This window comes from Solea senegalensis, linkage group LG3, assembly GCF_019176455.1.
Source record: "Solea senegalensis isolate Sse05_10M linkage group LG3, IFAPA_SoseM_1, whole genome shotgun sequence".
NCBI lineage: Eukaryota > Metazoa > Chordata > Actinopteri > Pleuronectiformes > Soleidae > Solea > Solea senegalensis.
This window is the reverse complement of record NC_058023.1, coordinates 20,559,817-20,584,407: the sequence shown is the minus strand read 5'-3', so window position 1 is coordinate 20,584,407 and position 24,591 is coordinate 20,559,817. Positions and strand designations below refer to the sequence as shown.

The following is a 24,591-nucleotide window of genomic DNA, read 5'->3' as shown; positions in this document are numbered from 1 at the left end:
TTGAAATGAAAAATGCCAAAATTATTTCATATGACAGTTTTTGCCTTCAACTTTTATTCAACAGTAATTTTGTAATGGCATGGTCACATTGAACCCTTTTAAAAAACAAACACTGGTGATGAAAATTTCAAGTCCAGTTGCTACTGACTTGATGTGTTTTGATAATTACCTGAGCTGAACATGACAATGTCATTACACTAATGGCTTTCCTTGACTTTGGTTTGACATATGCCATTTAAACTGCACCCGTAACCAACAAAACGTGACTCCTGGAAGTTCCTCCCCAGCATTTTAACAGTATCATCATGTTTTATAACTAAGAAGTCACATTTTGTTGTTGTATTTTTTTTGTCATGACATGTTTCTTGGTATTTTTCTCTGGTTTGATCAATATTATGTAGCATTTTGGGGCAAATATACACATTAACAGACCAAATGCAGAGGACAAAATTGCAAATGTTTCCACAGCTGCAGTAAACTTCCCAGGAGAGCTAACGTATGCTGGAATGAAGGTGATCCAGACCGCACAGAATATCAACATGCTGAATGTGATAAATTTAGCTTCATTAAAGTTATCTGGCAACTTTCTTGCTAAAAATGCCAGGGCCAGACAAATGATTGCAAGGATTCCTATATAACCCAACACTGCATAGAAAGCAGCCTCTGACCCTGTGTTACATTCTAACACAATCTTCCTATTGCTGTATCTAAAATCCATGTCTGGGAAAGGAGGATTTAACTTAAGCCACAAGATACATATTACAATCTGAATTAAAGTGCAGGAGCAAACAATTAATCTTTGTTGTGTGGGTCCAAACCTTCCTGCAACTTTGTTGCCTGGAATTGTGGCTTTGAAAGCTGTAACAACAACAATAGTTTTTCCCAAGACACAGGAAATACAGAGTGCAAATGTCACACCAAAAGCTGTGTGGCGGAGCATGCATGTCCACACTGTAGGTCTGCCAATGAAAGTGAGTGGACAGAGAAAACACAGGAAAAGTGAAAACAACAGGAAACAGCTGAGCTCAGAGTTGCTGGCCTTTATCACTGGGGTTTTTCTGTACTGGATAAAAACCATCACTGTGGCCAGGGACAAGAAGGCTCCCAGCAGGGACACAGCTGTGATAGCTATCCCCATGGGCTCGTGGTATGTCAGGTATTCAACTGATTTAGGAATGCACTCATCTTTTCTGTCACTGGACCAGTACTCTTGTGGACATGGTGTGCAGTCTGCTGCACCTGAAAAATAAGTGAGGGGATGATCATATGCATGGAAGAAGCCAGAGGTGTCTTTTACAAATGTGCTTGTACTTGTAGTTGGAGCAACACTGAGACAACAGTGTAGTTGCTGCATCCTCTCTTAATACATTTTTAAGGTTTTTTGTGTCTGGAGCATACTCTAATTCACCAGCTTCAACTGGACGATAGGGTGAACATTTTTTGGGTCAACAAATACCAGATTGACCTACTTCTTTGGCCCATGTATGAAAATATCACTAGATTCCAAGAAAGTTGAGACTCTTTCATTTAAGTGTGGGCACACAACAGCTCCTGTTTGTGCTTGTGTATGTCACCTGACCTCATTAAAAAGACTCAATTTGTGTGTGCAAAAGATGAAAAAGATCATTCTTTTGTAGGAGAAAATCATTTACATTTTGAAGCAAAACAATCTATGTGATGCATGCATATCAAAGCTTTTTTAAATGTAAAATATAAGCAAACACTAAAAATGTGTATTTTGTGTAGATCTGTCCATTTTCCCCTTTACCCGTTGAGTTGGCAATAGTTCCATCTGCACAAGGAATACAGTCAAAGCAGCAGAGAGGCTTTCCTTTAATTTGAGCTTTCCTGGTTCCTACTGGACAAACAATAGAGCATACTGATGAGGGAACCTGAGGAAAACAGTGCAGACATACATACTGTAATCAAATTCAACATGTGACACACATACAAACTTTTGCAAGAAAAAGATTATACTTACCAGTTTTCCTGTTCTCCACACAATCTCTTCCTCCCGAATGCTTAGCTTATAATCACCATTAGCAGAAGAAGCAAAATTGCCCAGTGTCACATGTTGGACCTGACCATCTCTCAGCTGCCAGTTAATAATGTCATAAGAAGCAGGAGGGTTGCCGTTCTCATCAAAGAACACCAAATCTCCAAATTTATTTTGGAAACGTACCCTTTGTAGCTGAGCAGTGACCTGAGAAAATGAACACAGTGTTTCATAGTGTTCATTCTGTATAAATGTATGCATTTCTTGTTTATATGCCAACAGTGGGATATTGATGGATTTTACTGGCACCATTTCTCACCTGCTTGGATTGAATTTCTGATATGTTCAAACATTGCCTCACTGCTTCTCCTCCAGCTGGTTGGCAGAATACCAGTTCATGTAGGGCATGTGCAATGGCATAGACTGCCTTGTACACATTATATGACACTCTGAGCTGTGTGACATTAAAGAATGCATCCTGGGAATACAATAATGTCTCGTTGCCTGTGCACATGTCATTTGCCACATCAGCACCTGTGTTTTCACTGCGTAAAGCAGGTTTACATCCCACCATAATCTCCCAGAACGTCCTGACAAAGGCCGCACTTAGATCTGTATTCGGGTTAATGTTTGTGAGAAATGGTTTTAGAGTTGGTATCGCCATCTTCTGCATCACAAATCCTAGAGCTCCACCAAAAGCTTGATATATTTCAGGTGTGGAGGGCTGTGTTGCTGTTATCCATGCCTCACTACCAATCCACTGAATTCCAGTAATGTTCTGTTTCACTACTTCTTTCATCAGTGGATAAATGTCGCCCTCAGGAACAAAAGCCAAAATGACTTTGACCGTTGAGTGCTTGATCATTTCCACAACCTTCAGGATTTTATCTACAGTGTATGTACGGTGAACTGTTCCAACAAATGCAACACAAATCCCAAGCTTCTTAACCTCTTCTGTGAAAGCCAGGATCCCATTCCGGCCATAATCACTGTCAGACTGTATAGTGCCAATCCACTGCCAGCCAAAACGTTTGACCAGCGCTGCCAGAGCTTTTGCCTGGAAGTAGTCGCTGGGGATTGTTCGAAAAAATGTAGGGTATTTAACTCTGTTACTCAAGCAGGCGCATGTTGAGAAGTAACTTACCTAAAAAAATCAACAAAATAATATCAGCTTAACTTTGCAGATTAAAGTTAACTTTATATTAATTATTGACTCTCTCTGTGTCCTTTTCCCTCTCTATCCCTCTATTTCCTCCAACAGTAATTTATAAAATCAACTGGCAAGAAAAAGTTGCATGTGTATATTTATAGTGTGTCTCTATATGATTTATGGAACATGTTGTACACATGATATAAAGTCTCTCTTTCTCTACAAACAAAAACTAACACTACATTTAATTACATTATATAAAAATACTACAAGTCAAACTACAAAAGCATCAAACATCACAGATCACTGTAAAAACTAATGTCTTACAACTGGAACTTGAAATGGTCCAAGAATTCCAGCCACAGCTAAGGACTGAGATGATCCTGCCTCTGCTATGAGGGCTGATATTGCTGGAGAACACGATAATGTTGAATTGTTCTCCTCTTGCCCACTTGCCAGTGTCAGTGCTGCACGTAAAGTATTTGTGGGAGATGAACATGAGTTCAGGATCCTGTAGCCAAGAGTTATATCTGGCAGGATTGTGTGGTCTTTGTTGATTTCTTCTATTGCAAATATCATCACTTGGGTCCATCGAAAAGCTCGGAGGTCAAAACTAAAAAGGTTTTGGGGATTCAAATATGTTTAAAATTAAAAAAGCTGCTTTGTTTCATTTTAATACAATGATGAGTTTTCAGCAGCAGAGGAACAACAATTCAAAACAGAAAAGTAAAACTTACCGTGCACACTTTGCCCCTGGTGGTTCACTTTCAAACGTATAAATGCTGCCAATCTCTTTGTTGAAAACAGGGAAAATTCCTCCAATCATTATTTCCCCCCGCTTGAACAAACTTGGCATATCAAACCGACCAAACCGTTCACAGCCAGACACTGTGTTTAGGTAGAGGATCAGTAAAGACAAGAGAACGGCTCTCTGCATATTTGCTCTGTATTTTTGAAGGAGTTGTGGATGCAGCTTTTATAATAGCTGTGCTGAAGGCAGGCAGCATACTCTCTTCATACAAGGTTGTTTTATTCCCCACAGGGCAGAGCATTCTTAGATTGGTAATCGTGGTACAGCAGGAAAAGAAGATGTTTATAATATACACACAGTCTCAATCACACGTCTCATGCTGCTGACACAAGTAATGGATTTAAAGCACTTGTTCAAATGTTACTGAAATCATGGAATTTTATGTACAAGCTGAAGGAAACAATGTGAAGAGGCAACAGAGAGACCAGGGGCAGCCATATATAAGAGTTTTATTGTTTTCTGTTAGGAGTCTGTAATAAAGTTATTAATACAGCAGCTTTGACTGCAGCCCCTATTATGTAAATTATTATGCAACAATAATAACAGACATTATTGGTCACCCAGCTGATCCGGAGGCAAAGGAAAACCGAGGAGACCTGTCAGTCATTTGGCTAGACCTTGCCAACACATATGGATCTATACCACACAAGCTGGTGGCAACCACTCTAGCGACATACGATGTTCCAGAGAAGATCAAGGAGCTCATACAGGACTACTACAGCAGGTTCAATCACATGTGGTACAACATCTGCATGGCATCGCGTAGAGAAAGGCATCATCACTGGTGGCACCATATCAGTGACATTGTTTCCCCTGGTGATGAACATGCTTGTCAAGGCAGCAGAGGTAGAATGTAGGTGCCCCCTGTCCAAATCAGGTATTTGCCAACCTCCGATATGAGCCTTCATGGACGATCTTACGGTCACAGCTACATCAGTGACAGGATGCCGCTGGCTCCTTCGGGGACTGGAAAGGCTCATGACATGGGCAAGAATGGCATTCAAGCCAGCCAAATCCAGGTCCCCGGTCCTGAGGAAGGGGAGAGTGGAGAAAGTACTGCTTCCACTTCGATGGAGCCTGAATACCACTGGTGTCCAAGAAACCCATAAAAAGCCTATGTAAGTTCTTTGACGCCATCCTGAGGGACACAGCAGCAGTCCAGTCTACGCAAGTAGAACTGAAAACCTGGCTATCAGCAGTAGACAAGTCAGGCCTCCCAGGGAAGTTCAGGGCATGGATTTATCAACATGGTATCCTGCAAAGGCTTCTCTGGCCGCTGTTGATATACAAAGTACCGATAACCACCGTCAAGGGCTTCGAAAGAAACATCAGCCAGTTCCTGTGTAAGTGGCTTGGGCTGCCAAAGAACCTTAGCAGCATTGCCCTTTATGGACACACCAACAAGCTGCAGCTTCCCTTCACTAGTCTGACAGAGGAGTTTAAGGTCACCAGAGCCAAGGAGGTTCTACTCTATAGAGACTCAAGGGACACTAGCATCTCCTCTGCAGGCATCGCAGTCAGAACAGGAAGGAATGCACAGGAGCCGGTCGCACAGGCAGAAGCAAGACTGAGACATGGCATCATGGTCGGCTCTATGGCAGTTGGGCGAGCTGGACTTGGCAACTAATTCAGGGCAAAATCCGTGCAGAGGTGGAAGAGCAGCCGTGCAGTAGGACAGTGCGCCAGCAAGGGGGCTTGGACCAACTGGGACCAAGCATCTACCCGGAAAATCACCTGGACAGGACTTTGGAAGTCAGAACCTGGAAGACTCAAGTTTCTGATCCAGGCAGTGTATGATGTACTCCAAAGCCCATCCAACCTGCATGGCTGAGGCCTACCAGAAACACCACCTGACACCATCCGCAATGGAATCCAGGCTACGAAATACCAGCCCCCATCTAGACAGAGGAGGCCCATGAACTGAGAGGGCCAAATATCTTGACCTGGTAGAGGCCTGCAGAGCCAACAGTATCTGTATACTGTTGACATGGGCAACCCGTCTCATCCGAACTATCCGGAACTATCCGGAACGATGCCCTTTCTGAAGAAGCCGTGCCAGTTTCACACTCCCTGTCCAAGTGATAAACTTGTTTTGCGTCTAGTTACGGACCCGAGATGGAAACTGCAGCCGCCAGCTTCCATCCCTCCACCCTAGAGGTCCGCATCTGGGCTGATGCCTCCCTCTAAACCTGACATCCAAGCTGCTTTCTTCCAGAGAGGCAGAGGACCAACAGCTGTCCGCTGTGAGCCAAACAACTGTCCATCCACGCTCTACAACTCCAACCCACATGTTTGTATTTGTTTTATCTTTGTTAACTGTTTGTATTTTGTTTATACATATATATATAGGTCGTTTTTTCAACCTCTGAAAACGTACATTTATGTCGTTTAGTGAAAGCGTGACTGTGGGTCGTTTTTTTCGAACCCCTGAATGCTACGTAAAGGTATGTTTTTACTAGTATTTTCCAACTCGAATATGCTCAGATGTTACTGAGGGTAGGGTTAGGGCAAAAAAGACACGGTTAGGTAGTAAAAATTAAAAAAATATTAAAAGGGGGTATAGTTAGGAATCGTACCATTGTCGACCGCGCTCTGGCGCAGTCCTCTCGCCACTGAGCCGACTGCCGATGCCGACATCAGCGAAGCTACGTAATTCCTGCATACGACCTATATGTACGTTTCATTCATGAACGAGAGCTCCCTCATAGACGCCATCTTGCATCAAACATGCGCATCTACAGCCATGCTGTTGTGCGTGTGGCCCAAGATCTGCGTCCTTATGTTAATGTGTCTTTGCGCCGTCTTGTGTGGAGGCATGCGTCTACAGTCACTGCTACTGTGCACGCCTCCACGATTTGGTTCCAGAAGTGGGAGTGACTTCACTTTACCTCCTGTTTCACAAGATTGAGCACACACACACACACACACACACACACACACACACTGGTGTTTATGTTGTATATAGCTTAGCTTCACAAAGTAACTAATGTTAATGTCTAATGTTTAACCTCACTGATTTCAATGGGACATCATTTTAATGACTTGCAGCCAATGGGTCACACAGTGTATGTAGTCAGGCCTGTTAAGACAGAGATTTTGTGCGTCCTGTAAGTGTGGATTCATGGAATTGTCTGCTCCACATGCAGCCGACATTTGCCCGACTTTGTGAAGTCTTGTGTATTCTTCACGGCCAACCATATTCCAGAATTCTTACAGCTGTTTTAAAAACCTGGAGAAGACCATGAATAAATATAAATAAACTCTTAAATAAAAATAATACAATATATGCTATAGTTATGATATAATTTGATAAAATGTACTTTTTAAAGTAATTTCAATTCACTTTTAATTGTATTTAAGCTTAACTGGGTTTGACCTTTGACCTGTTTCACCTCCAAATCTTAAATCTGTGATATAAGTGAGATATTTTTGCTTGTAAATTATATTCCAAGTTAATAACATTTGAGATTGAAGGTGAATTATTTGACTTGTCCATGTTTGTCTCTCAGACACATCACACAGTAGTGTCCTCTCCATTTAATCCAGTATTACATACAATATATTAAAACTTGTACAGCACAAAACTAGAACTGACTGAAGAAAATCACTATTTTAAAAAACAACTATGTTGAAAATTATGAAATATGTTTTCGATATATCGACCTCTCAGTGTACAGCCTGTCAGAATTTATGAGGATTAGGAAATTATTAGAATATTTATTGGTGAGTTTTGTGGACAAGACCTTATCCAGACGTCCGTCCCCGGAAGAAGCTGTGACTATTGGGACGCAGCTTCACAATCTGTGTCACAGGTTTCAATGCTAATCATCTGTTATTGACTGAACCTGTGTTTGCCTCACAGCTGAGGACAATCAGTGTGACTGTGAGGTTTTAAAGGCAGTGTGAAGGCAGAGAGTTGACACCTTCTTTGTGAACTTCCTCATTCAGTGAGCTGGTTGTGTTTTGTACTCTTTGTTATTTGTTTGGTTTCCTTTCTGTCCAGTGATTCCTGATACACCTGGATTTGTTTGTTTGTTTTTGTAGCATTTAGCTAAAATTAGCAGGAGACGGGGGAGTTTTATATTTCAACTGTTAAGCCTTCCATAATTGTATCCGTTCATTCTTTATCCCAAAGTATATTCACGGTGTTTTGTTTTTTCTAATTTCTTCATATTTAAAAGATGACACTGTTTACACAATGTAAATGTTGTTTAATGTGGCGTAATTGTTCTAATGTTGCACACTTTGATTATTGTTATTATTAATCATTGTATGACATAAATGTGGCATTATTTGCTCTCCTGTAAAAACAGCTGCTCTTAAGTGTGACAATGGTAAAAACCTGAGGCTGCTGTTTTAAAGGTCAATTCTCAGCAGAGCAGTGGACAGACAAGTACATATTACCTCCTTTTTTTATTTGACATGGTGTATATTCATCCAGTATCTTACAATAACAAAGCATCTAGTTAAATTGATTTTAGCTTTTGATTTTTCAAACAAGTTAATTGTTCTCAAAGTGAGATGTTATATTAGTTTGCATTATTTCCATCAATTAACACATCTGAGACATTTATTTAAATAAAATGAAATTTGTACAAATGCATTTGCAGAGCTGCCTTGACTTCAGTGTCTGCTATTAAGAAACACTAAATAATATAAAACCTATTTGACTTTTTCTACCATTGGACACTGAAATTTAATAATATCATGACAGATTAATGGTACAATCAAAGATGTGAGAAAAACAACTTCAGATGAACCTGTGAATCTTCATAACCAGAACATACTTTGTGGGCACCCTTGAATTCTGAAGACATGTTACCAGTTGCACGTGTAAATGGACACTCAAAAAATCCAGTTTCATCAGGATAAACTGCAACAAACTGGGCAGTAAGATGGACATACAATACAAAGTCACCAGCAGTTCCAACAAAGCCCAGTATCTTAATGTCGATCCAAAATCGTTGTCTTCAATCTTGTCGAGAAAAAGTAGCCTACATGGAAACCACAACAACATGAAAGTAAAAGGCAGACTCCAGAGCCGCTGCCGCAACAGACAAAGCCCTTTCATCATCTTACAGGCAACTTTGCAGGCCAAGGACACGTTTGCAGCTCTAATCAAAGCATAAGAGAGACACACTGCAGAAGAGATGACCACAGTAATGTAGGGCTGCTGGATGACTGGCGGGGAGAGGCGGTGCAGTGTCATGATTAAAAGCATCATCATTGTGGAGTTACTGTCACTAACAGGAGCAGCGCTGTTCGCTGATGGCGTCATTCTTTTCATGTAGGTTCCGAACAGTAGCACAGTTGCCAGAAGGCCAGCTTCTACCTTCCATCTGCTGGCGTAAGGTCGCACACTCTTCACTCTGCCTGTGATGCCATCAGCAGAAAACAGGTTTTAGCTTATTATAAAAACACTGAGAAATATTAGATTTGCTCTTTTTTGTAAATGAAGAGCTTGTCTTTACTTGTATATTACCTGCTTGTGTGAGAAATGTCTCCTTGGAACACTCTGACATTATCTGTTGACAGAATCATTTGTTAAAACACATTTCTGCAAATACAGGTGGGTGACAATATATACTATGGGATACATTATACTATTTTTAAGGTAGGTGTGCAAAAACGAATATGAATTAAGTGTATTCTTGTATCTTTGAGAGATTGATCTATTGGATTTTCAAACAAACAGTAACACATCAATCTCTTTTCATGGTTCTCTAGCAGCAGATACCACAATAATTCCTAAAGACAAAATTATATTTTACTAAACATCTAAGCCCAAGTAATACTTATGTAGAGACAGTATATAAAATGACTTCACAAAAGCCCCAAGGGTGAGCACTAATGATACACTAAAACACACAAATCTTCAGAGAGTTATTCAAATTAAGAAGAAAAAAAGTTAAATCCTGACACGAGTCTCTTTCGACACTGTGAAGACAGGCTGCAGATTTCAGACCAATATTAAACCTAATCTTATCTGTGGTGAGAAATAATAGACAAAAGAATAATATATCCTTTAGATTCACACTTCAGCTCAGGTACTCACTTGTGTTCTATGTAAAAGACAGCTGGTCTTTGACTGGAAGTACGCCCACAGCTGCTGAATATCATATATGCAGATCTTTCTGTTTCGCGCCTCGTCACGTGCTCGCTCGGAGGTGTTGACGCAGCCCCTGACAAACGTCACGTTCGCGGGCAGAGAAGCAAAGGAACTGCAGTCTTCTGTGATCTCGCCCCATATTCCAAGAAATCTAAAGTTGCAGACAGCAGCTCATGATTAAACTGTACAGTGTAATGTCACATAGTCATTACACCTAATTACTATTATGCTGCATTATTTTGCCATCTGCTCACAAACAACATTCAAATGTATCGTCATTAAAACATGACACTCTCATTTTGTCTGTAATTAGAGTAAAATGACTGAATTGTAATTGACTCATCAAATTTCCTCTGAGGATTTTGTAATTGTCTTGTTCGGGGCCTTTAGGACCCCATGATTTATGCTGCCTCCTCACTGAGGAATCATTAAGTTACATCTGATGAATCTGTGGGAAACCACACTAGGGTATCTACACCTTTTGACAAAAACAGAGGGAGAAAAAGCAAGTCAAGTCAGGCAGTAAAGTCATTTACCAATAATTGACTCACCTCTCACATGTCACTGTCAGTTGTGATGTGTGAACAACAGCGTTTTTATACGATGCATTTGAGCAGAAGCTCTTCGTCTCACCGCCGTGGCCGTACAGCCTGAGCTCGCGGCGGTTCAGGCTGAGCCACGTGCCGGACAGCACCATCCAAGTCAACAGTGTTAAGAAGATAAATTTGACTGTTGTCATCTCACAGCCTCGCCTTTGGCACTGGCGCATTTGTTAGAAGGACGAGTTTTATAGCTTCCTCTCTGCTTTTGAACTGTTGGAGGGAACGTACTGGGCCATTCTTAGGGACGCACCTTTACTTTTGTCTTTTTGTGTAGTGATGTCACAATACAAGGATACACTTCAAATAATGACTGCTTTTATTGTTTCCTGACAGGAATTCTTCACAAGAAATTCACGTTGTATATGGTGACTGTGCAAGATGCACAGCATTTACAAAATCATAGTCTGTGACTAAAACCTCACTGTTTTTAGATGTGAGAGAGTAAGTTTTCTGATGTATGAGCAGCATGAAGCAGCTATATAAGATAGACATACTGGAAAAGTACCACACGTTCATGTTTATTTTCCAGAAATCTTTTTTGTCTGCAACACTTCTGAACTGATTCCTGACAACAGTTTAAACACTTGACACAAGACTGACAAGATATAACTATTTCATATAGAATTTTTAAATCCGAAAACTATTGGATCAAACATCTAATAATTCTGGTATTCAATTAAAGGCCGGGTCACATCCTGGACAGATCACCAATCCATTACAGGGTCACATGGAGACAAGCAACCATTAACTCTCACACTCACACCTATGGTCAATTTAGAGAGTCCAATTTACCTAATTTGGGGATTAGATTTTTAGAAATTATTCTAAAAATTTGAAATTTGGACTGTAGGAGGAAAGCTCACACACACGGGGAAAACATGTAAAAAAAACTCCATGCAAGCACTTAATAATTAATAATTCAAAAGCTCATTATTATAAATTGTGTTAAAAGTTTATTATCTAGAATTGTTGCTGATTGTTCCAGTCCATTCACAGTCATGACTGCACTGCACAGGCTCCGCTGTTTAATGTTGGTTATTCATTAATGATGGCTTGATTGTAAGGTTTTGTTTATATCTGTAGTGTAGACTACTTTTTGTTGCCTTGCAAACAGTATATTTACAATAAAATCTAAACCACCACCCAATCTAAGATTTATGGGTCCGTGTGTCCTCCATTCATTCAATCATTTATTTCAAACTATCAAAATAAAAAACAAAAAAAAGGAGCAGAAAGTTAGTTTTTTTTTGTTTTTTTGTTTGAACCAAAAAGGACACACTTCTGATGCACACTTTATGGTAAATACACAGACGCAGCTGAGAAAGTTAGCGCTAGGGTACTACAGTGTGGACCAACTTCCGGGTTTTCAAAATAAAACGTGGGTTATAAAAAGGTTAGAAAAAGAGACGTGTCAGTATGATAAAACACTGGTTTTGAGTCATTAGCCTATGTCACATGATCTGGAAACTATTGAGCTAAAATGACAAGATCTTTTTTTTAACAATATAGTTTATTTATATCTTAAATTAAAAAGAATGTAGACACTTGCACATATACAGTATACATATGGACATCTTTTCATGTTCCTTTTATCTAGAAGGTGGCTTGTTGAGATACAGAAATTTGTATTGCATTTTAATACATTTTGAATTAATGTAAATTTTAATGTAAATGTTAGCATTTTAGCTCATTAGCATCCAGGTCATGTGACCTAATGACTGAAAATCAGGGCAATATTACTACAGTGGCTGGTTAAGGAAAATCTTATTCCTTTTTAATACGTTTATTATTTTTTATTGCCTTTCAGTAAATATTAATATATAAAACCAGAAGTTGGTCCACACTGTAGTATCAAAAACGTAAGTTTAACGTGTTACTTTGTTATTGTTTCCTTGCTTTTTCCTTTCAAACTGAAGGTGGAAAAAAAAACGTGGCTTTTCTGATATTTGGCTTATACATAAAAAAAAAACATTTTCTGCTTTTTTTTTTGTTCTTTAGTTTGCCGGGCTGAAATAACTAATTGAATGGACGGATGATACACAAGACCATTCCTGAACAGAACTGTATGGGATCTTGTCCAAAAGAGAAATGTAGGTTATTTTACATGATTTAGACCAAATGGGATTTTTAGAACCTTGACAGATTCAATTATTAATGACCAATTTTAAAGGATCCATATAATAGTGTCACTACAATGTGAAATCATAAGTGAGAATCATTTGGTTTTCGCATCATATGCTTTTTTGTGTTTTGCTCTGGTCTCAGTAAAATAATGTAACATTTGGGAATAAAAATGCAGAAGAGAAGTCCATAACTAGAGGCTAAAATAGCAAATATTTCCACAGCCACAGTGAATTTCCCAGGTGAGCTGACATAAGCTGGAATAAATGTCATCCAGACTGCACAGAATATTAACATGCTGAACGTGATGAATTTAGCTTCGTTAAAATTATCTGGTAACTTTCGAGCCAAAAAGGCGAGAACAAAACATAACAAGGCTAAGAGTCCTATGTATCCTAACACAGCCCAGAAGCCGACAGGTGAACCCAGAGCACACTCCAGTATAATCTTCTCTTTATAGTGTTCTGTATTTTTTAAGGGAAATGGAGGTTTGATCGTCAGCCACAGAATACAAATTAAAACCTGTATGAGAGTGAAAGCCAGAACACTGAGTCTCTGCTGTGCAGGTCCAAACCATTTCATCACATTACTGCCTGGAAGTGTCGCTTTAAAGGCCATTAAAACAACTATGGTTTTCCCCAGAATACAAGAGATACAGAGGACAAAGGTGATGCCGAACGCAGTGTGTCTCAGCATGCAGGACCACTCTGACGGCCGGCCGATGAAGGTCAGAGAGCACAGGAAACACAGAGTCAAGGAGAAGAGCAGCAGGAAGCTCAGCTCAGAGTTGTTGGCTCTGACAACGGGAGTCTGCCTGTTGTGAAAGAACACTAATGCAATTAAAACAGTCAGAACTGCTCCCACCAAACAAAATATTGTCAAAATAATTCCCATGATCTCAGAATAGGACAGAAACTCAATTTCCTTCAGGATGCACGTGTCTCCTCTGGTATTTGGCCAATATTCAATGGGACATTTGATGCATTCCACAGAGTCTGTTTTGCAAGGAGATAATGAGGTTGATTAGATTATATGCTAAGCTTGGTAATGTGCACATTTCTGACTCTCTTTTATTTAGCCGAACCTGTTATGTTGCTAATTTCTCCATCCGGACACGGTATGCAGTCATAACAGCAAACAGGTTTTCCTTTCTGCAGGACTTTGTGCTTTCCTGGAGGGCAGCTGTCACTGCACACTGACACGGGTACCTGGTGTGTAAAATCAGTGGAGCAATTGTGTCACCGACAGTGTGTTCACGTCAACAACAGTGCACATCAAATCACATCCGTTTCGCCCTGTAATTTATTCCACTGGATTATCAAATATTATGGAGTAAGACATTATGACTGACAATCCAGAAATGTGAGAACAAGGCAATCTGAAAATGTACCGTACGACTTCCTCCTCCCCAGACAATTTGCACGCCATTCATCTTGAACTGACGCTCATGAGCCAGGGTAGCATCAAAGAAGCCGACAGTGGCAACATTCATGGTCCCTGATGTTACGTGTTGCAAATTGATGAGTTCATATCTTGCCGGTGAATCCCCACTTGGGTCAAACATCACTCTCTCTCCCTGAAGGGTTGTGAAGTTGATATGTTGTAAATAATGAAGCACCTGTAAAGAGGAAGGAAGAGGACATTCTTTTGTGATTTCTGAGCGTTGAGTAATCCAACACAAGTGGACTGTGTGTTGTTGTTGTTATTATTATTATTATTATTATTATTATTATTATTATTATTATTATTATTATTATTATTATTGTTGATAACCTCTAACATTATGATTACAATTGATATCAATATAATTTTTACTATAATTCATGCTACTGGTAGTATGAGTAGCACTATTATACTATAGAAAAAATATATATATATATGTAACCTATGTTCTCTGCCTTATGTCCCCCATTTTTGTGTAATTGTCCCTTCACTGAAACTGACAGAGACAGATACTGCAGATGTTTTTTTTTCTGATTGTACAGACATGTCCGCTGTTAGCGTTTGTGTGTGTGTTTGCTTTCGTGCTCGCCTGCCATGGTTGAATGTGCTCAGGATCAGCACAGCTCCTGTCAGAGAAGTGGCCTTTCCCCTCTTCACATGTGACCAGGTTGTGGAGAGAATGAGCCACCGCATAAACTGACTTGTACACATTGTGAGTGAATCTCAGCTCCGAAACATCTGTGAAAAAGGTGTCAGTGTTCTGCAAGCTCTCGGCACCGCTGCATGGTTTTCTTCGTGTGTCAGCAGTTTCGTTCAGTGAGCAGTCAAACGTGTCCTCCCAGAAGTCTCTGACAAACTGACTGTGAGGGAAGCGTGAGGGATGGAGCCGCCTGAGATGCTCCTCCAGTCCCGGGATCTGAGCTCGGTTTACAACGAAGCCCAGTGAGCCCAGAAGAATGTTGTGTCCTTCAGTGTCAGTCAGAGAATGATCTGTGATCCAGGCATCACTGCCAACCCACTGCAGTCCTGTGATATTCTGTTTGTACAGTTCATCTGCAAGTACCTTAATCTCTCTGTGAGACATGAAGGCCACAATGACTTTCGACGTGGAATACTTCACCGTCTCAACCACTTTCATTAACTCACGAAGATGATCTGTTTGCTCAAACGCCATGTTATACTCGATGCACACTCCCTCTTCTTGTGCAGCGTGCATAAATCTGGTAATTCCGTTGATGCCGTAGTCATTTATATTACTTATTGCCCCGACCCAGGTCCAGCCAAAGAACTTGACCAGCTTTGCTAAAGCTCTGCTCTGGTGGAGATCACTGGGAATAGTACGGAAAAAGGAGGGAAACTCCTCTCTGTCACTCAGACAAGCACAGGTTGCAAAGTGGCTCACCTGTGCCAAAGGGGAACAAAATAGATATTTAGTAACTGCACAGGAATCATCAAGGAATATCTACTGTGCTACAAATTATGGAAGCATTCTAACCCAATGGACTAAATGATGTACTCAACAAAAAGTAAAAAAAAGTAAGATTTTCACCACAGGTATCTGAAATCGTCCCATAATCCGAGCAAATCCCATGGTAGGTGTAGAGCCAGAGTGGCCTATTATGGCCAGGACAGTGTCAGCCTCTGTGCAGTTCCTCTCATCTATGATCTTCCTCTGACCACTGGCTAAATCTACAGCAGACTTTATAATGGATGACATTCCACAGAGATTGTATATCTTGTATCCCAGTGTATGGTTAGGAAGAATCGAAGGGTTCTGGTTTATTTCCTCAATTGCAAAGATCATCGTCTGGGCAAATTTAAATTCTCTTGCATTAATGCTGGACAAAAGAAAGTAGTTGGAATTATTAGATTTGCACAAAAAACATAAAGAAATCACCTCATACAGAAATGCCACACTGACACCATAATAACACATACTTACTTCAGGCATTCTGGAGGATCAGGTACGCTTTCAAATGTGGGCACACTGAATTTGTAACCTGTACGAAAGGTGAAAATGCCACCTAAGCTGAGGTCTGCGTCTTTGGTCAGCTCCGGTGGTTGCACTGTTGCCCACAGTCGGCACACAGGAGTCACGCCTCTGATCACGAGAAGCATGACGAACACACTTAGCAGTGGCATTGCTTCCCTCTGCAGGATGGGAGCTGGAGCTCTGTCCTCGACTGCACTCTTTATACTGAGCATGTGCCCATTCATTTGAGCTCATGTCAATGTTGGGATCTGCTACTTCATAGTTTAAAGTCCTGTGGGGGGGTTGTTTTATCATAGGATGCCATGTAAAGTAAGAATGAGCAGCTTCTGAGGAGCAAAACATTTAATTGTATATAAATAACCCTAACCACTGCTCACTGTGATCTAATATATTACACCACTATTTTCTAATATGTATTTGGGACATGTTTGTTTGTCTTTTTAAACCTAAAAAGTTTAGAATTCTGATTAAATCTTCGGGGGATGTAGTTGATGGCTCCTGGTAGAAATTATCATATTTTGCTGGTGATTCGGAAGCATATCTGAATTGGGGTTGAATTGAATAGGGGTGTCACGATTCTCCACATCTTCTATTCAGTTAGATTTTCGATAATTTCATTTTGTTAATTCCCTTGTCTGCATGGAGTATATAATGTCCAATGTACTCATTAACTATATGAATTTATTAATAACCAGTCAATTGTAAACTGACTGTACTGACTCTGTGGGAAACTGAGCGACCCTGTCATGATTTTAAATTTACCAATCTTTCCTGGTTATCACCATGATGGAAAGACAGAAAACGGTGCTCTGTAGGAACTGTTTTAGCGCCTTGAAAACTATTCAAGGTACATAAGGTTCCTGGTAATATGCTGTGGAAAAGCATTTTGATTGACTTATAGCGTATTTCCACCGGCTCTACTCGCCTCGGCAGGACACGGCACGGTTTTGGGGGCGGAGTCATCACTGCACGGCTGCGTGAAAAACTGCGGTGACTTCATTTTATACGTGACACACACACACAAACAAATGACTAGTGACTTTATACCAGACTCCTGGTAGTTGTTGGACATTAACCCACATTTTTAGGACTGTTAAGTAGTTTTAACTGATCTACAGTTCGGCACTGATCGGCTTGATTTCTGTGTTGGATGTCTCTTCCTGTGACGGCACTCTGGCCAGTCAGTGGCCGGCAGTCTGACCAATCATCGCTTAGTACCGACTCAGCACGCTTTTGGTACTATGCTAGTGGAAAGGTAATATGCTAGTGGAAACCGTGCCGAGGCAATGCGAGGCGAGGCGAGTAGACCTCTGTCTGACCAAGTATTGCATTATCTAATAATCATGATGGTGTGAGATTTGATCTTATCCTCTGCCTACAGTACATCCATATTGATAAATAAGGTCCATTATGATCACATTTTATTTGTACATGTTATAATAAATAATGTTTCATTCACTAGTCTCGCCTGATTAAACTATATACTAATATACATTTAATCATTATGGACTGTTGTTTTAGGGCCTTTGTGGTTTCCAAAGTTATCTAACTCATAAATAATCAGAACAAATGTGTTATTTAGCTTGAAGCAATGACATGATACAGTTTACCGGAGGTGATTGATGAGAACAAAATAACAGGGAAAGAGGGATCAAAACAAACCCTTAATCAATTCAAGTTTAACATACATGTTGACAGAGTAGTTAATGAGTAAAGTTCCTATTGTTATGCTTGAACAAATGTGCCATCTGTTGTTCCCACTAAAGTGAATGTAACGTGGGAACGTGGAGCGCTGTGGTGGTTTTCCCCACAGGAGTATTAAACACACGGGTACTCATTTATTCTATTTTGTTTTCCTTCAGCGTTGTTTTTGTGTGTATCTCTAACTTATTTACAATTTGTTGCATCATTGTCTATTTGAGATTCTACCCTTGTTTTTGAATATGTTTTTCTTTTTTTGGTCTAAATGTTGGGGGAATTCTGGGTCTGCTTTGAGGACTTCTTATGTAATTTATCAAAATGAAGTATTATCACATGATTCGTCAATTACAATTGTTACACAATATATGTATAAAGAATTATATATAAAAAAAGAAAACAAATTTCATTTTTTTTGGCCCTAATACTCTTCCATACGATTATATTTTCTTCCATTCATCCATCCAATTGTTACAGCTTTATCCTCCACAGGAGGGTCGCGGGGGTTCTGTGCCAATCTTAGCTGACATAGGGCGATAGGAGGGGTACACCCTGGACAACCATTCAACCATTCACTGTCACACCTATGGTCAATTTACAGTCTCCAATTTACCTAATTGCCATATTGCATATGTTTGCATGTTTTGCCAGCAACTTGACTTCTCTGTGAGACATAAAAGTCCCAATGACTCTGGAGCCAGCTTGTTTAATAATGTTTATCATTCTTTGGAGATGATCAGGTGGTACTCAATGCGATAAAATGCAGCTATGCCACTGTGCCCGTATTTGTCATCGACAGCTACTGCTCCGATTCAAGTCCAGCTGAAGAATTTGACCAGCTTTGCCAAACTGGGAATTGTTCTGAAGAAAGTGGGATACTCTTTCCTGTTGCTCAGACAGGACCATGTGGCAAAATGACTGATCTGCAATGAGATATACATCAAATGTGCCGTGTACATGTTTAAGTATACAGAAGCCCAGTTAACACAATGTTACATACTTACCACAGGTATATGAAACCTTCCAACAACTCTTTCAAATGCAACAGACAATACTGGTTTTCAAACTTCCTATTGCTGATGCACTCCCTTGAGCTGTAGCGGGTTCACAGCCCTCCAACTCACAAAGCTGGCAATGAGCTTGATCTCATTCTAACCAGAAATCGTTCATTCAGACTAAAAGGGCACATGTCACCCCTCTGTTCATTGAGCTCCATTGGCTACCCTTAGCTGCCCGCATCAAATTCAAATCACTGATGCCAGCCTACAAAGTGCTTCATGGGTCTGCTCCCAACTACTTAAATGCTCTCCTAAAGGCTTATGATTGCCCTCCGTTCATCCAAGTATTGTCATCTGGCGGTGCCAACACCCCGCTCAAGACAATCCAGCCTTTCATGTGTCGTTCCACACTGGTGGAATGACCTAACAAATGCTACCAGAACAGGGGCATCTCTGTCTATCTTCAAGAAGCTCTAGAAAACCCAGCTCTTTCAGGAGCATCTTCTGTCCTAGCACTTACCCTACCCCTCCCCTATCCCCTGCATCTCCTTTTGTACTTGTATCCGCCTTAACACTCTCAACCTCTATCAGTCCACTGTTCCGATCGAGTGGAGGTCTTTCCAAGACTTGCTCTGCTTATTCCTCTCTTGTAAGACACTTTGGATAAATGTGTCTGCTAAATGCTTAAAATGTAAATGTAATGTGAAATAGTTGGTGTTGATCCCGAGTGTGCTAGGATAGCTAGTACTTTCTCAGCATTAGTGCAGCCTTCATCACTGAGTTCTCCCTTTATTCCACTGACCAGTGCCAGGGCAGCTCTCAGTATGTACATGCTTTCACAGTTATCATTTAGCCTATCTAGTTTAACATTAAGCATCATTTCAGGATTGTTTTACGACGTACCACAAAAGCAACACCTACTGTTACACTTCCGCACTCCTGAAATGTCTTGGATACATGATCCTGTAAAATAAAAAATAAATGCCTCCTATAATGAGGTTGCCATCCTGAGCCACTTCAGGTGGTTGTGGTGAGCCCTGGTGTTGACACACTCTCCCTCTATATGAACAGAACCGCGAGGAGCAGCCTGAACAAAAGCATAGCTCTGCTCTGCTGCAGGCCACGTCAACCAGCTTGACATCTCACTGCAGAGCTTTTTACGCAGTTAAAAAACAAGGAGGAGCTAAAGTGAAGCCTCAAATGTTTTTGTCGATGAGATTGTAGGTTTCATAATTTGAGTGCACTCTACAAACTGTGATCAATTTGAAATCAGAAAGTAATTGTGTATTAGGCTGGAGCATTTACTTCATCAATGACTCTTCTTTCACATATTTCCATATACATTTTAGAGTAGTACAGCACATGTTTAGTTAAACAGAATAATACATTAAAAAAAAAACACAAAAGAAAACCGAGTTGCTAATTACATTCATAATGTGTTTGGAGTCATCTTTCCCATCATACTTTTCTTTGTATTCTTCTCTGGTTTTAATAGGATAATGTAACATTTTGGGATAAAAATGCAAAACAACAATCCAAAACTTGAAGCCAGAATAGCAAATATTTCGACAGCAACGCTGAACTTTCCAGGAGAGCTGACATAGGCTGGGATAAAGGTGATCCAGACTGCACAGAATATCAACATGCTGAAAGTGATGAATTTAGCTTCATTAAAGTTATCGGGCAATTTCCGAGCCAGAAAAGCAAGAATAAAACACAGGATGGCCAGAATTCCTATATATCCAAGTACAGCCCAAAAGCCTACAGCTGAGCCCAGAGCACACTCCAGGATGATCTTGTCCTTGAGTTCTTGAAAATTCTTCAATGGAAAAGGAGGAGAAGTTGTTAACCAGATGATACATATGACAATTTGTATGAGAGTGAAAGCCAGAACGCTGAGTCTCTGCTGTGTAGGCCCAAACCATTTCATCATATTACTTCCTGGAAGTGTCGCCCTGAAGGCCATTAAGACCACCATAGTTTTCCCCAGGATACAAGAGATGCACAGGACAAAAGTGATGCCGAACGCAGTGTGTCGCAGCATGCAGGACCACTCTGACGGCTGGCCAATGAAGCTCAGAGAACACAGGAAACACAGAGTCAAGGAGAAGAGCAGCAGGAAGCTCAGCTCAGAGTTGTTGGCTCTGACAATGGGAGATTTCCTGTGCATGAAAAAAATAAGAGCCACAAAGGCAGTCGTGAATGTTCCGAATAGGGACGCCGCAGTGAGAAGTGCTCCCATAATTTCTTCATATGATAGGAACTCTATCTCCTTCTTCACACAGGCATGTCTTCTCTCATTTGACCAGAATTCAGGATGACACTGCACACAGGTGACAGAATCTACAAAGTAGTGATGAAGCAGATGTAAGAGATACTGAAGAAAAACAATATATGACAACAAAATAATAGAAGGTTCATTATATGTTCATTCATTATTGATTTCACTTCACCATTTACTCAACATGTTCATGTCATGTCAAACTGTTTCATGAAAACAAAAACATCTTCCCTGTAAGGATAATGTTTTGAAATAAGGGCATAACTGAGAAGACGTGATGGGTGATTACAACTCGCAAGAGGCAAAAGTAGAGATACGTAACAGCAGTTGACATCTGTAACGTTACCTTGACTGTCTTTGGTGCTGTAACAATGAAAATACTCCTGTTGTGAGACTATTTGAGCAATTCATGAAGCTTATCTTGATATCTGTAAATTCTTCATAATCTTACTAATGCTTGATAAAATTGTCATTTTTAATAGAATACCACACAGCAGTTATACAGTACATTCCCCAGGAAGTGTGAAAATATGTGAAAAAACTTGGGAATATTACTGGGCATTTTCTCCCTGTGTGTGCATGGGTTTTTTCCAGATTCTTCGGTTTCCTACCACTGTACAAAAACATGCAGATTTGGGGATTGGGCAAATTGGACACTCCAAAATACACTGGTTGCGGAACGGTTACGTTGCATCTCTGTGGATCAGAGTGCATTCTGCAACCAGTGTATTTTAGGGGTGACTATGAGAGTGGATGTTGTTGTTTATTTCTATGTGTCCCTGCCTTTTGCCCTATGTCAACTGGGATTGGCACCAGCGACCCTCATGTGGAGGTTAAAGTGGTAGAAAATAGATGGATGGATGGATTATTACTGGACCTGTGACGTTGCTTATTTCTCCCTCTGCACATCTTACACAGTCAAAGCAGCAGACAGGTTTTCCTTTTTGGAGAACCTTGCGAGTTCCTGGGGGACACATCTCACTGCAAACTGACACGGGCACCTGCATGAACAACATGTCTGATTATTTTAATATTTTGATTAAATCATATATAAACAACTATAATGCAGGTCACATGGTCACTTACCAGTTTTGAGTTCTGTGCAAAAATTAGCGATTTATTGTACAGATTCAGCTGTTTGTCTGAAGGTAAAGAAGCATCATAAAGACCAACAGTGACAAAGTCCACAGCACCATGTTCTGTTGGCTGCCAGTTGATAATTTCATACTTTGCTGCTGGGTCTCCATCCTCATTAAATTGAACCACGTCTCCTTCTTTTGTTTTGAAGTGAATCTTTCTAATGTGCTGTAAAATCTTAAAAAGGTGATCATTTAGTTAATCATCTGACATGATCTGACAAATTAAAAACATGTTTAGGTTTAAAACTCACTGTGAATGGATCTGGCTGCACCTTGTTGTTACATGTTTCATTACAGCCAAGAACACGGTGAAGTGCGTGGGCCACAGCATACACTCCTTTGTAGACATTGTAAAATATAGGCATGAGTGACATATCAGTGAAGCTGTTATGGACTCCAGTCAGATCTTCATGTCCAGTACATTCTCTCTGATTCCCTGATGATGATGATGATGATGATGACTTTGATTGCTTGAACTTGCAGCTAAATAATGTCTCCCAGAACTCTGTGAAAAAGTCAGTACTTGTTGAATTGAGTGGCTTCACGTCCAGTATGAACTCTCTCATGCCACTGACATGTGCTTTAGCGATGGACAGGCCTATGGCACCATCCAGAATGTGATGCCTATCTAGTTTCATAGTCTGTGAATCAAAGATCCAGCCCTCACTTCCTACCCACTGGTATCCAGTTAAGTTGTGGTGGGTAAAAACAGGTACTAGCACATCCATATCCATGTGGGAGAGGAAAGCAACAATTACCTTGGAGGTGGAAGCCTTGATGATATCAATTATCTTTTGTATTTTTTCTGGTGGATCTGTTCTAAAAACAGAAACAGAATACTCCAGACAAACACCCAGCTGCTGTGCAGTCTCTGTGAATATAGCCATTCCATTATTACCATAATCATCATTGCTTCTGATTGCTCCCACCCAAGTCCAACCAAAGTGCTTGACTAAAAGGGCCAGGGCTCTGCTCTGGTAGTAGTCACTGGGTATCGTTCTGAGGAAGGACGGGTACTTGGTTTTGTCACTGAGACAAGCACAGGTGGCAAAGTGGCTGATCTGAAGATAAAGATATCAAAAGTAAAATATTGACACTATCATATCTCCGCTGAGCAGCAGGTAGAATTATTTTGTTTTTCTTTTTATGAATCTAATGCAGTCATTTAAACTCACCCACCATTGGGATATGAAATGGCCCGATGATAGTAGCTATGGCCATACAAGGAGAAGAGGATGTTTCTCCCATAATGGCCAGCACCTGTGCAGGTCTGACACATGATGTGTTGGAGGGAGCAGAAATAACTTCATTACTATTTGCCAGTGCCAGTGCAGCTCTCACACCTGTGGCAGCAGAGCCACAGGCATCATACATTCTATAACCCAGAGAGACAGCAGGCAGTAGGTCCGTGGAGTTATTAATCTCCTCGACGGCAAAACGCATAGCCTGGGCAAACTGGAAACCCCTGAAATTTAAACTTAATTCAAACATTAATGAAAGGTCCAGTTGTTCGTAGATAAAATGTTACATTTGAACAGATTTCCACAGTATATAATTTACCTGTTACATTCCAGTGGTAATGGTTTTTCAATATAGTTTTCCCATCTGTTTTTCCATCTGCTGTGGAAAGAGAATATTCCCCCCAACATGATGTCCCCATCCTTCAACAGCTGAGGTTTTTCAGGATCTCCTCTCTGTCTGCACAGCAGCTCCTCAGCCCGAGAGAAAGATGCCACCAACAGCAGTTGTAAAAGTGTCCACCCTTTATCCGGACACCTCTGTATGGACATCATTGTGTGACAGATAATGAAACCACATGGAGGCGTCACATGAACCTCAGTGTGAATCTGAGTCTGCACTGGTATTTATACATTTTTGCAGCATATAAATTCATATTCATGTTTCATATCTCCGGACCTGAAAGGCGGGGTGAGAGGAGGGAGGTTCCTGCACAGAATAGTTTGTCTAAATAGCAATATCTTTGCTTAATCCAGAATTGCTTTATATATACATATATATACATATTATGGCATGCCATTCAGGAAATTCATTTAAGAATATATATTGAATGAAAATGTGAATATATATATATATATACGTCTGAATATAAATATATATAAAAGTCTGAAGAAATATGTACGACGGAGTATCGGGGCCACAATGAGAAAAACTTTTTTTTTTACAGACTTCGAGAATAAAGTCGTAAATGTATGAGAGTAAAGTTAATATAATAAAGTAATATTCTAACCT

General features: G+C 40.3%; 5 protein-coding genes across 8 annotated transcripts; all 5 read right to left on the bottom strand.

Moving 5' to 3' along the window:
* Positions 1-21: 21 nt before the first annotated feature.
* LOC122765758 (extracellular calcium-sensing receptor-like) lies at positions 22-1,413 on the bottom strand. The gene has a single exon (XM_044020160.1). It carries the CDS (start codon positions 1,352-1,354, stop codon positions 317-319), a length of 1,038 nt encoding a protein of 345 aa, XP_043876095.1. The 5' UTR covers positions 1,355-1,413; the 3' UTR covers positions 22-316.
* A 25-nt stretch (positions 1,414-1,438) lies between these two features.
* On the bottom strand, positions 1,439-4,062 carry LOC122765754 (extracellular calcium-sensing receptor-like). 2 transcript variants are annotated; one of them, XM_044020155.1, is made up of 5 exons: positions 3,884-4,062; positions 3,474-3,759; positions 2,316-3,140; positions 1,982-2,203; positions 1,439-1,892 (listed from the first exon to the last, which is right to left on the bottom strand). In XM_044020155.1, the coding sequence occupies exons 1-5, from the start codon at positions 4,000-4,002 to the stop codon at positions 1,689-1,691; spliced, it is 1,656 nt and encodes a 551-aa protein (XP_043876090.1). In that variant the 5' UTR covers positions 4,003-4,062; the 3' UTR covers positions 1,439-1,688. The 2 variants fall into 2 exon arrangements, with proteins under 2 accessions (XP_043876090.1, XP_043876091.1); XM_044020156.1 differs by having other exon boundaries at positions 1,791-1,858.
* Positions 4,063-8,509: 4,447 nt separating this feature from the next.
* On the bottom strand, positions 8,510-10,804 carry LOC122765760. The gene is made up of 4 exons (XM_044020162.1): positions 10,618-10,804; positions 10,013-10,217; positions 9,440-9,482; positions 8,510-9,330 (listed from the first exon to the last, which is right to left on the bottom strand). The coding sequence occupies exons 1-4, from the start codon at positions 10,761-10,763 to the stop codon at positions 8,708-8,710; spliced, it is 1,017 nt and encodes a 338-aa protein (XP_043876097.1). The 5' UTR covers positions 10,764-10,804; the 3' UTR covers positions 8,510-8,707.
* A 1,425-nt stretch (positions 10,805-12,229) lies between these two features.
* Positions 12,230-16,402, bottom strand: LOC122765743 (extracellular calcium-sensing receptor-like). 2 transcript variants are annotated; one of them, XM_044020143.1, is made up of 7 exons: positions 16,175-16,402; positions 15,782-16,070; positions 14,822-15,634; positions 14,180-14,407; positions 13,874-13,997; positions 13,714-13,784; positions 13,512-13,603 (listed from the first exon to the last, which is right to left on the bottom strand). In XM_044020143.1, exons 1-7 carry the CDS (start codon positions 16,372-16,374, stop codon positions 13,571-13,573), a joined length of 1,758 nt encoding a protein of 585 aa, XP_043876078.1. In that variant the 5' UTR covers positions 16,375-16,402; the 3' UTR covers positions 13,512-13,570. The 2 variants fall into 2 exon arrangements, with proteins under 2 accessions (XP_043876077.1, XP_043876078.1); XM_044020142.1 differs by having other exon boundaries at positions 12,230-13,784.
* A 3,799-nt stretch (positions 16,403-20,201) lies between these two features.
* On the bottom strand, positions 20,202-24,164 carry LOC122765739 (extracellular calcium-sensing receptor-like). 2 transcript variants are annotated; one of them, XM_044020134.1, is made up of 6 exons: positions 23,902-24,164; positions 23,521-23,818; positions 22,593-23,402; positions 22,289-22,516; positions 22,080-22,203; positions 20,202-21,264 (listed from the first exon to the last, which is right to left on the bottom strand). In XM_044020134.1, exons 1-6 carry the CDS (start codon positions 24,132-24,134, stop codon positions 20,351-20,353), a joined length of 2,607 nt encoding a protein of 868 aa, XP_043876069.1. In that variant the 5' UTR covers positions 24,135-24,164; the 3' UTR covers positions 20,202-20,350. The 2 variants fall into 2 exon arrangements, with proteins under 2 accessions (XP_043876069.1, XP_043876070.1); XM_044020135.1 differs by having other exon boundaries at positions 23,521-23,806.
* Positions 24,165-24,591: the final 427 nt, after the last annotated feature.

What these genes read in the sequence shown, in the direction of transcription:
- LOC122765739 (XM_044020134.1), bottom strand. Translation starts at nt 24,134, where the DNA reads ATGATGTCCATACAGAGGTGTCCGGATAAAGGGTGGACACTTTTACAA. An exon ending in TTACCACTGGAATGTAACAG is followed by an intron (nt 23,819 to 23,901) that starts GTAAATTATATA and finishes GTTTGAATTAAG; the next exon opens with TTTAAATTTCAGGGGTTTCC. An exon ending in GGCCATTTCATATCCCAATG is followed by an intron (nt 23,403 to 23,520) that starts GTGGGTGAGTTT and finishes CTTTATCTTCAG; the next exon opens with ATCAGCCACTTTGCCACCTG.
- LOC122765754 (XM_044020155.1), bottom strand. Translation starts at nt 4,002, where the DNA reads ATGCCAAGTTTGTTCAAGCGGGGGGAAATAATGATTGGAGGAATTTTC. An exon ending in GACCATTTCAAGTTCCAGTT is followed by an intron (nt 3,141 to 3,473) that starts GTAAGACATTAG and finishes TGATTTTTTTAG; the next exon opens with GTAAGTTACTTCTCAACATG. An exon ending in TGTGGAGAACAGGAAAACTG is followed by an intron (nt 1,893 to 1,981) that starts GTAAGTATAATC and finishes TGTTTTCCTCAG; the next exon opens with GTTCCCTCATCAGTATGCTC.
- LOC122765743 (XM_044020142.1), bottom strand. Translation starts at nt 16,374, where the DNA reads ATGCCACTGCTAAGTGTGTTCGTCATGCTTCTCGTGATCAGAGGCGTG. An exon ending in AGCACATTCAACCATGGCAG is followed by an intron (nt 14,408 to 14,821) that starts GCGAGCACGAAA and finishes TCCTCTTTACAG; the next exon opens with GTGCTTCATTATTTACAACA. An exon ending in AGAAATTAGCAACATAACAG is followed by an intron (nt 13,785 to 13,873) that starts GTTCGGCTAAAT and finishes CTTGCAAAACAG; the next exon opens with ACTCTGTGGAATGCATCAAA.
- LOC122765760 (XM_044020162.1), bottom strand. Translation starts at nt 10,763, where the DNA reads ATGGTGCTGTCCGGCACGTGGCTCAGCCTGAACCGCCGCGAGCTCAGG. An exon ending in GTCTTTTACATAGAACACAA is followed by an intron (nt 9,483 to 10,012) that starts GTGAGTACCTGA and finishes TTCTGTCAACAG; the next exon opens with ATAATGTCAGAGTGTTCCAA. An exon ending in GACATTTCTCACACAAGCAG is followed by an intron (nt 9,331 to 9,439) that starts GTAATATACAAG and finishes ATGGCATCACAG; the next exon opens with GCAGAGTGAAGAGTGTGCGA.
- LOC122765758 (XM_044020160.1), bottom strand. Translation starts at nt 1,354, where the DNA reads ATGCAGCAACTACACTGTTGTCTCAGTGTTGCTCCAACTACAAGTACA.